A 12,009-nucleotide genomic window follows, 5' to 3' on the forward strand; every position below is an offset into this window, starting at 1 on the left:
AATGGACTAGAAAGCTTATATTTATAGGTCTAATTATATGCAACTGAAATAACTCATTCATTTGCACTCTTACTTTATTATAGGTGTAGCTTTCTGCACTGGCCTTAACTCAGCTGCTGTTCCTTTCACAGCTGGAGTGTTCTTAATTCTTCTGATTTTATTTGAAGTATGTACCTACACTTAACTTTGTGGATTTTTTCCCTGTTTTGCCCCCCATCTTAGCAGCCTCATATCCAACACCTGTCATATAGCACATACACAACCTTCACATAAAGAGAAAAGCTAGAATACTCTCACTGCAGAGCTTCAAATTATGAGGAAGTCTCAGTGGTGAGAAAACACATCAAAAATAACTGCCCGCTGTTTTTATTTTTCAATTTTATCACTGATAGTCCAAAATCTGCCAAGCTGTCAAAGTTACTGGTAGCCCAGTAAGTTACACACAGTACTTTGAACACAAGAACTATTACAAATAAAGAAGCACTTCCATTATTGTCTGATCATCAAAATCTTTTAGAATTCCTATTTGATTAAAATAGCCATTTAGAACTGATGAATGAACAAATATGATGAAGAATGAACTGCATTTATAACAGTGGAAAAGTTGCAATAATGTAATTTGTTGACAGGTTACTTTTTTCTATTTGTATACACAGTCAAGCTTTTAAAGTAATTCTGTAATACTATAGGGACCTGAAATTATAAAAAGTTATCATCTTAAATTATTATTACTTTAAAGTATTTCTATATGGAATAAAAAATACAATTTAAATATTTTAGAAGGACTAAAAGACACAAATGCTGACTTATGTCTGAATTTTCTGTATTAACTTAAATACCACAGCAAAAAAAAACTCAGGAAATTTTCTGTTTTCCTGTATATCTGTAAGAGAACAATGCTTTGAATAGTTTTTTCACATGTTTTCATATGTTTTTAGAGCTTTAGTCATGCTTCATAGTTAAGTATTAACATACTTTAACTGCAGGACACAGGAGCTGTCCTGATATCTCAGGATAAAAGTCACAAAATACAGAAAGATATTATTTCATTTGAATATGCAATCATTCACTTTCTTTTTAATTTTTGAGCAAACCCTATAGGTGGTGCTCTAACACCATGATAATTTGGAACACAGCTCCTGTGTAAGTGATCTTTTGATATTTAACATTTGTTCAGGCAATAAATGTAAGGACTTGAAAGAAAAGCTGGTTATTCAGTTGTTGAAGTAAAATAACAGTTTTAACAAAACCCAAAAAAGCAGACAGAACAAAAACATGCAAAAAAGTAGAAGAATGTATAAGACATTTTGTACCAAGCTTGCAAATGCTGGCATCAATTCCACATACTACTTGCTTACTACTGAAATAGTCCACAACTTCAAAAAAGTTGCCTAGAGGTAAAATTTACACTATAACATGCACCTGCTATCAGATATTTCCAAACTGACAGACAAAATTTTGTTACTGAGAACCTCTAAAGAAGCTATTAAGTTTACCTGATAAAGGAAACTTGGCACTAAAACACATTAAAAAAATCCATTCAACATGGGCTCATTCAGTTTTACAGAGTTCACCTCCAAAAACATTAACATGCTAAACCCTACAGCAGTACAAATAGTAAAGTATTTGGACACAAGTGTGAATGGAAGAAATACCACATGAAAATCCTGTATAACCAGGGTAGTACTTTCAGAGCACATGAAAGCTTCCAGTTTTACTCAAACTCAGAATTTCTTTTATCCTTTGCAGAACCAACCTTATCCCTGTAATTTCTATATACTTTTATTAAGATGTCTTTTCCTCTGTTTCCAGTAAAGCTCACACTACAGAGCTGAGAGCAAAAGATGATCATTTGCAACAGCATTCAACATTGGAGAGAGAAGCAGACTATGGAGGGCACGAGGAAGCAAGAATGACCACAGGCACAAGAATCCAGGTGTGAAGAAAACTGTACAAGTGCTGAAGAGGAGAAAGCACTGAAGAAAATATTCATATGACAAAGTGGGGGTTCAAAAAAAGGGAATGGACTTGAAAAGTGAATTACAGCTTTCTTAACTTTTGGCCAGACAAGCTAAACACATTTTCACACTTGATACATATTCATGCACTAAAAATCTCTTACTTAGTACTCAGGGGACAACAGAAATCTGTTTGCTTAAATAGTGTATAAAGGTCAAGATAACTGTGCAGAAGCTGCACTTCAGAAATGCAGTCTTTTTGAGAGAGAATAATTTCTCAGATAAATTTTTAAAATCAAGGATAACCTTTTGAAATATAACAACTTTAAAGGGAATATACTTCGTAAAGACAACAGCAAGCCTTTAAAGTCAGTTCCTGGCCCTCTGCCTAAAAAGGGTGTTTCTCCTACACCATAATAGATTATAATGTAACATACATTTTATTCATGTATTTGTAAACATGCAGAATGTAAGCAACATCATGAAGGACACGGGATAAAAAAAAATCCAACTGGCAGCATGTAAAACAAGAATGCATGAATAGAGGCAAACATCATTATTTTAAGTTGAGGAAAATTTGGACTTTTAATCTCAATTGCTAGCAGCCCTACAAACATTTGTCATACAGGTCAGTTGTGCCTAGGACAACTTAAAATTACAGGAAAAATTATTAGGTTTAGAATAATTTAAAGTATTAAAAATACATAAGAGAACAGCAGAATGAAAATTACATGAGTCAGGATAAAAGGAAGTAAGTCTGTGATCAAGGCAGAAGCACAAAAGAAATTGAGAAGGTTGCACTGTAGAAAAGCAAAGACACCCAGTGATGCATGCCCAAGATGTTTTCAAATCTCATGCCGGCAGCTGTAATATTTGGAGAGGGGAACAAATTCCTATTGCACAACCATTTCTACATGAGTGTTGTGTCTGTTTACATTCCCATCAATGCCCTACTATTCTCTGGCACAATTCTGCTCATCCATCTCCTACCTGTTTCGAAGTTTCCTTTGAAAACCTTTATTCTATTAAAAATCTATTTGCAATTCTGTATGTTACTCTGATATAACTGTTCAGTAAATTGCAATACTGCAATTAGGACTGAGGATGTTTCACATATTACAGAGTAAAATAAAAGTCAAAAGAGCTTGCACATAATTTTCTGGTGTATATGGATTTTCCTGTAGACTTTCTAAAAACAGACACAACAATTTATCTTATTTCCTTCTTCCAGAAATTTGTTTACCATCCCAGATTACAGAACATTATTGTAAACAACAGGATGTTGACTGAAGAGAGCCAATTAAAAGTTTACTGTACCAGATTCAACTAGCAAGTTATAATAAGAAAATAATTAAGAAACCTATGCAAAAATTCTGTAGCAAGATCTTGAGAAGTAAAGTACCTGTAGTAAGAGTGAACAACATGTCAAGGAAAAAAGTCACTTCAGAAAAGCAGGGAGAGGGAGATTAGGGATTTATCTTCACAGTAATGCCAGGAGATTAGTTGAAAAGATAAAAGAATTAGCTTTCAATGTGAACCACAGGATGATAAGGTATGCATTATATTGGACATGGTAAGGACATGAATGCAGCTGGATAAATGATCTGAAGGTGTTTAAAACAGCTTAGAGTAAAAAGAGAATAATGTTGTGATAAAGTCTAAACCGTGAACAGGGAGGATAATTATTGCATTGTAACTCTCAGGAGCCACTGAAAGTCTTATGTGGAGAACTACAGGGGAAGAAGGCATGGGAATCTCTGCCTCCACATCAAGCCAAAAGGCTTTGATTTGAAATGCCCTTTGCTCCGCAATACAGAGACATATGTAGTAAAAAGAAATCATTTATATATATAAAAATATAAATTAAACAGCGCTGCAGTTCTTTAAAATGTAGAGTGAGGGGTTGGAGAGATGGGGAATTTGTTTTGCAATTGTGACAATTATGGCTCAAAGACAGACCTGAAAATGTTCCTGAACTCTTCAGATTTTAAACTTACACTTCTTCGGTAGTGATAGCTCATATGCCAAGAAACAACGTTCCACTAATTGCTGCTGGCAGAAAAAGCATGCTTATATATTAGAGGGGTACCTGTAACTTGGCAATATAGTATACAGCAGAAGCATAAATACCAAAGGCCACAGAAGTCTGTGCTACTAAAACGTAATTTAGTAAGGTAGGTCATGTAGTCTTACAGCAGCAGCATGACAGGAAATCTACCATCAAGAGAAAAATTTCATTTTAAATCCCGTCTCTGTACAACTGTCCAAGACAATTGCTTGCTTGGTTTCAACACCAAGTGAAAGTTGGATTTAGAAAGATTAAAGGCCAGATGTCCTTTGTTCTACTTTACAGAAACTCTACTTTAAATTGTTCTGCTAAATACAAAGTTGTCCAGGTATGCTTGATGAAACAGATAACCTGCAAGTTAGAAAATACATTTGGGAGACCCAATTTTTTTTAAAGTAACTAAAAAATAATTTTATTAATCACCATCTTTTATACTTGGGCTCTGCACTTAAAATTTAAGACGTACATACAAAAAGCAGTAAGGAAAACGCTACTGGGTCAGTCTATATGCTTTCTTCAGGTTGCCCTTAACAGATCCCCTCCTCATTACCTTGAAATTCCCTGGTGAAGAACTTGCACTTTGTATTAAGAAAGAAACTTAGGAGTACAGTATTTAATCAATTTTTTCCCATCTGAAAAGCTATTTAAAAACACAAGAACATCAGAGATACCTGTTTGGGTTTGGTTTTTGTTTTGGGTGCTGGTATTTTTTTTGTGTGTTGTATTTTTTTTTTTTTAATTATTGTTTATTTCTAATGGATCTTTCTTCTCAGTAGTTAAAGCTCTATCTACCAGCTGCTGTTATCTTAGGTACAAAGTACGTTGTGTTCTGCGCTTCTTGGCACTGCCTTCAAGCATGCTGGCCAAAGTACTGGAAGCAGAGTCAAAAATTCCATTCACCTCTTGCCCAGCAGATGCTTTTCTGCCTGTATTGTGACTTGTGACACAACCATTGCAGTCGACAAAGGTGTGAGGGGTTGTTAAAACATACTCTGAACGCTGCATAGAGAGATTTTAGGTTGACTTAGCGTCTCTCATCTATTCCAATCCCAGCAGTAATTGTTCCAAGAAGGGCAAGTAGCTATGTGATATTTATTATTTACAGTGTGCCATAATTGTAGTACATATGATACTTGGTGCACCAGTACTATTAAAAAGCAACAGCATTCTTCATGATGCAGCACAAGAATAGGTAAGAAAGATCTTCTATAAACAGACTTTTAACAGTCCTTGAGTGGCAAACAATAAAAGGGAAATAGAAAGCAGTAGGTGTAACAGAGACCACCCACTGACCATAAATTTATCCAAAAACTCAACCAATACAAGCATAAGTAGCAATGTAATGTTTAAAGCAATACTGCAAGGATGACTACAGTAATATGTACAAGCTGTTCTCTAAAAGAACAACTTTGCATTTGGACCCTTATTTTAGGAGAAGGAGGCGTGAAAAGCAGTTTGAATTCTAGGGATTAGAAGCAGCTTTCCTAGGCAAAGAACCAGGCTTGTATTCTGCTACCTGCTGAGGAGCCTTTATCTCCCTGTTTGCACATATTCTGGGTATCTGTATGATAAACCATGCCCAGCAGCTGCTGACACTGCACAGCATCTGAAGAACAAAGACTGTACACCAGTGCCTCAATGGCCACACAGTCCCATCACTAACACACAACAGACCCGGCTGAGGCTGCTGCCCAGAAGAGGCCTAAAACTGACTTATTGGAAGGAAACATAGAAACCATTGAGCAGTGTGTGCTGCTTTTATACCCCCTATGCTCCCAGCATCTCATCAGTTTCTCAGTTTCATGAGCTCTAATTTCTTTTTCTTGTATTAAGGAAACTGCGCAGTCAAGTGTACAGTTGTTTCAGTTAAATCTAATCAGGTGAAATGTATAACTCTTGGATTTACGTTATTTGATAGTAGCAGTGTCCAAAATTACATTTCAGTAAATTTCATTTCACAAAAACTTCACTGTGGAAAGAAAATATCAATTCAACTTAAACCAACTTTTCTCTTAGTTCAATGTTTGTATGGAAAAATAATTAAGCAGTCCACTTAGAAAGGCATAATCTGTTCATGAGCATGCAGGTATCAGTTTTATCTTATGAGAATTTTTCCATGTTCCAGTTGCTTCATTCCTTATTACATGCTGCAAAAGGCAGTAATAATTTTTATAGCCAAATATCTCTTCATAAGATACCAGGTGGCTTTCAATATTTACTATTTAAGTCATGCATGAAATTTAAACATTACAAAAAATGACTTACCCGTTGACACTCCTGAAATATGCACATTTTCAGAATGTTCTGCAAGAGCACCATTTCCTAAAATTAAACATAATGAATAAGCTAATTTCCAAGATAAAATTTGTAAAAATTCTTCAGATACCTTTTTACAGAACAGAATGAACAAACCCAAAGTTCTTTTAATTAATATTAAACATGAAAGGTCCCACATAAGTTTTATCATAAATTAAAGGGAAAAACTAGAGAAAAAGTTACCACACAATAAAAAAAATACCCTCACCCAAGAATTTTTAGTTTACTAGGAACAATTAGATGTACTAGAAAGTTAAGGAACAAGCAGAGACTGATACTGTCAGTTTTGAGAAACCCTATGCATGTCAGATGGTAGACTTTGTATTTTGCATCAAGCGCTATTTTATTTTCAAGAAAAGTCTCTATCAATGCATTTGCCCCATCTCCTTCTGAAGCAAGATTTGTAAGTAAATGATATGCAAATAAACATATTTAAACATAGACATCCAGGGGACTATATCCACCTATTTCAGAAAAATTGCAGCCTATAACCTTTATCCAAAAAGACAGTTCAGATACAGCAGGGAACCAGGTACCTTCGAGAGTAATTCCCCCCCCCCAGTGCTCATTAAAACAAAGCAGACTTGCAAAGATGAACAAGACCCATGTGGTCATCAAGAGTGAGAGAGGGAAAAAAGTTATCCCCTCAAACACCATACTACTTTGTACTCTCCAAAGTAAAAGAAGTCGGGTAAAGCCAACATATTTGCTGGCAGGTGGCAGTCCTGGTACATGATGAGACACATCAAATTGTATTTGTGTACATTTTTCCCCTCCTTTATCCATTATCTTTTAACCTTTACAGCAAATTTCTAGTAAAATCTTTCAGAAATTTCAGGAGGAAAGAGCTACTTTGATACATAAGCTCCTTTGAACACAGGGAGTGAGTCTAAAATATAAAATACTTCACCAAGCAAAAAAACCCCCACAACTCTTAATCCTTCAAAGTTTTGTAGTATTTAAGATTTGCCATGTCACACAGATTTTCATATAAGTGATATCAGTTGTTCTACCAGCACTGCAATGTCAGTGTACTATGTCTGGGAACAAGAACCTTAAATATATGAAGAAAACACAAATTCCTTTTATACCAATTTGAAGACTGTTACAAGTTGACCAATAACAGAGTATACCTCAGTCATCCTCTGGCACAGTGATTATACACAAGATGTTAAAAAAATTGCTCCCAGGGTTGACACCAAATACAGAGAGCCGTAATTTTTAGCTTCTTAGAGACACAATACAGTTAGAAACCTGCTGATCAGAATTTGTAGAAAAATAGTAGGTTCAATTTTTTTTATTTTTTAAAACTAAATTCCTTGGCTCTTCAAAGTGGCATGTTTCCCACTCCATTTTCAAAGTACTAATTTCACTGCATATATTTACATACCAAGTTGCTTTGTCTCAGTTGTTAAAAAAAATTCCACACTGCAACAATTCTCCTCTATGTTCAAAACACTGAAGTATTTCTAAAACAAATGCTATTTTAAATACTGTGTTAGTGAGCAACTATTTTTCAATTAAACTATTTTCAAAGTAAAATATACATCTAAGTTTTAAAAAACTGTTTTCCAAATAGTTTCTCTACTTTGCATATCACTGACATGCCAAGGGATGTTGCCACTCTAATTTTGTGTGTACAGTAACACTTAGCTCTCAATTTACAAAATAAACATCTTTGCTGGAAAATGATTTTACTTGGAACTATTTCCACAGAAGCATATTTCTGATTGTTTTGTTTTCCATGATTTCCATCAGCATAAAGAAAACATTAACACATTTCAGGACCTCTTGTCTAACCTAAAAATAACTTACATTTCATCTTTCAAGTGCACCAGGGATTGCTCACCTTTTTCCTTGTAAAAAGGGGCATTAGCACATACAGTTATATCAGCAGTTATTGAACACTGAAAACTAACATCATGATAAAAAAGAAGGAACTCACAAACATCTATAAATATGAAAAACCCAGAAGTTATTACACTGAAGACAGTCAGTATCCGAGCATTCCATTGATGCTCCCAGAATCTGAATTCCTGACAAGCTGCCTGTATGTAAAGACCAGGAAAACAAAAACCACAGAATACTAATGAAATCAGTTCTGATAAAAATACAATGAAACATGAAAAGACTGACATAACACTGACGTGATGGAAAACAAAGCCAAGTATATATATATCAAAGACTGACAAAAACTATAAATCAGTAATAATGAGAAGCATACTAAAATGGGAACTTGCATCCAAATCCTGTATGTATTGACTCAGAATTAATGGGTTAAGAAAACCTAAGCCAATACCTAAAGAGAGAACACCTGAATATTTTCCATCTAAATATGCTTTGCAATCTAACAATTAATCTCATGAGATAAAGAGATGTCATATTTATTGTCAAACTAACTTCAGTGATTAGTCAGAAGTGGCACTAATGTGTGATGATGAAGTCTAAACTCAGATTCAAGTACTACAGTATCAAAATAACGTCTTTTTTTTAATAAACTCCCACTAAACTTTCATCACATTACAGATGAGAAATGTCTCAGATTATTACTTCCTCTTTTATTGAAAACTGTCATTGAAACAGTGTGTTCAGATGCCATTTAAGTGTTACTAACTGCTGACAACTTTATGAAATTTTTAGGCAATGATCCTTATATTAGCTCAACAAATAATCACATGATTCCTTTTAAAGCTGGCCTTCTAGAAGACCAATATATCAGGTAACAGATCAGTAACTTCCATTAGGATATGGGAACATAATTATCTTTTAAATTCCTGCTAGTCTATTTAACACAGCAGAATATGAAAATGTAAAATAAAATTTCTTAGGTCACCAGTGTCCTAAAGAAATATTTGCTATTTATTCCCATTTCAATCTGAAGTTTTAAACTGAAACAGGTGTCACCTAACAAAACTCAGCACTAGGTTTGTCCTTATCAGTCACAGGAGTCTTGACAGCACAGCACTGGAAGCTACAGACCAAGAAGATCCTGCCTTCTGCGCTGCCTGTGATAAACCAGGATGGTTTTTTAAAACCAACATCTTCCATCACTTGTGTAACCAGAACTATACCCATCTTCTTCACATCCTTTTATAAACACGTAGTACAAATACAAAACAGAAATGTATGTCGGCTTTAGCCCGGCAGCTTAAGATATGGTCAGCAACTGCACATAAGTTAAAAAAATCAAATGGACAAGAATCAAGATAAAACTAATCATTTAATATATTTTTTTCTCAACAAAACAAAATAAATTCATAAATAGAATATGAAATTTTAAACTACTGGTAACCTATAGGTTAAACAAAAGCATGGAAAGTGCTTTTACCGTCTTTCTACTGAGGTGCACAGAGTTTGTTGCCACCAGTCATGGTAATATCTCTAAAGACTGCTTGACTGCAATACAAAAAAACCACATCAAACTTGTCACTAACTGAGTTGGACTCTTGATAGAATGTTTTACAGCATGGAACAACCTCCAACATTTGAGGTGCCTTTCTGTCTTCAACCAATTTAAAAATCTCTCAAATGTTCAAAAGAAGAATGGTTATGTTCAAAGTTGTTCACCCATTCTTATAGATGTACCCATAAAATTTTATTTTACTTTCACAGCACAAAGCCAGACATTTTGACCTCCACCACTTTTTTCTGTTCCACTCAAATCCTCTGGGCTGCCAGGCCACCTCATCTAAGGAGTAGGCAGAGACAGACAAGTAGTTCCACAGACACTTGAATTAATTTCTTTTGATTCATGTCTCACAGTTGACTGAACACAGAAGCAAGCAAGATTACACTAGGTCTGCCTTCAGGTTTTCCAGCAGTTGGGGAACAAATCCATATGAAACTATGGCAAACATGTCATACCCCACCCAGAAAATCCTGACCCTGTCAAAACATCAGTTCCCCATATCCTGGTCCAAGACTCCTAAATGTAATCTGGAGAGGTGAACAGAACTACACAGAAGTCATAAAACTACCCATAGTTTTGGAAGGTATTTGACTCACTAACGACCTCTGAGTTTCATCATAGGTAGGAGATTAAATACAGGCCAGCAGAGTGGGCTGGCAACAAAGAAAATGTGGCAGTAGCAAACACTTCAACTAAACAGCAAAGGAAAAGAATGCTTTCACACTAGAAAAACATGACATGTTTGGAAAAATCACCTGCCAAGTTCTATTTATTTGAAACCCAGAAAGTAGCAGTGATGCTGAACCTCACTCTGGACACTAACCACAATGCAGCAGCCTTCATTTTAGGATGTTACACCCCTACATCCATCTTTCCCCATAGCCTATACAGCACAGCTCTCTCAAAATGGGATGAGTATCAGACTCAAAGGATTATGTGCATGTAACTTCAGAGCATAAAACTAAGCCAACGGTCCTGATATGAGCTACTCCTTTGATTTGTACCCAAATTCACGCATTTACAAAAAGCATAACCAAACAGACCCCAAGTTACCTCCACCCTCCTATAATTAATTGTTCCTTAGCCAAAATATTCAGATTAAACAAGGCAACCTTCTGCTCTCAAGATATATACATACATATATATATATATATATATATATATAAACTTGAAGGCTTTGGACAAAGAACAAGTTTACCTAAATGCTGATATATTTGAGACAGCAAATAATGACTCTTAAATGAAGCACTTTGGATTTCAAATTAACTAAAATTTGTAATACTAATATAATACACTGAAATGATAAACAGTACAAAAGCACACACAAAGATCTGGTACATGCAACTTTGACCACTGTGATTGTAAAATCAAACTCTATAACTTCAGTTTGAAATAACATCTTGTATCTTGAGACTGAGTTAAATCCAGAGGGTGTTTTAGAGAAAAATGGATTGCTGAAATGAAAAAATGAAAAGAAAAAAATCATAGTAGCAAAGGCTTTTTAAGTCACCTCTAGTTCTGCTGTTACACTAAGTAGTTACTGTCCACAAAGAAAAATCACATACACCTATCTCCACTGAAGCTAAATTCTTCTGTATCAAGATTAAGCCTGTGCTATTATCCTCAACAGCCAAATTACAATCCCCTATAAACAGAACTGTATAAATTGAAGAAGTGCTGTAACTGAACAGCTATGGAGAGAGAGCTTTTTCTCAACTGCCTTGAGTCAAAAGGTACTGTGGTGCATAACGAATGTGACATAAGCACACTGGGCAGGGTATTTTTCTTGAACCACAATTATCAAGGGCAAGAGATCAACAACAGTTCCTGTATATTATGCATTTCTAAACACCCTTTATCGTGATATGTGCTCAACTTGCTTTACTTTAGACAATGTATTTCATGACCAAACATCCTTTCTTCATCCTACTCCCAAAATCCCTTCCCATCCTGTACCTTACAAAGCTGCCTCTTGTCCTGAAGTTACTTTGTATTATTCTTCACTAAGTTTTGCTTCTGATTGACCAAAATAAGAGTACTATATGCTTTCAAGAACAAACTGGGGCTGCCTTCCATATCACCTCACTAAAAAACCACTTAGCAATGGTACTTTGACTACTGAGTAAAAAAATAAAAATAACCTTCTTCATCTACAGATACAGGAGCTGGAAAATCCATGATGACTTCTTGAAATTACCCTTTTGGATAGCCCATTTTGTGACAGTCCCAGCCAGTGGCCCACTTCCTGCAAACACCTA

At 35.2% G+C, this 12,009-nt stretch overlaps 1 protein-coding gene across 1 annotated transcript in view; it reads right to left on the minus strand.

Moving 5' to 3' along the window:
- The window catches only part of LRP12 (LDL receptor related protein 12), a 50,043-nt gene that overhangs the window by 14,555 nt on the left and 23,479 nt on the right, over nt 1-12,009 (minus strand). Inside the window, exon 2 of the mRNA XM_038126877.1 lies at nt 6,292-6,348. Within this exon, the coding sequence (XP_037982805.1) occupies nt 6,292-6,348 (57 nt within the window). The remainder of the gene's footprint in view (nt 1-6,291; nt 6,349-12,009) is intronic.

This window comes from Motacilla alba, chromosome 2 (assembly GCF_015832195.1).
Source record: "Motacilla alba alba isolate MOTALB_02 chromosome 2, Motacilla_alba_V1.0_pri, whole genome shotgun sequence".
Taxonomy (NCBI): domain Eukaryota; kingdom Metazoa; phylum Chordata; class Aves; order Passeriformes; family Motacillidae; genus Motacilla; species Motacilla alba.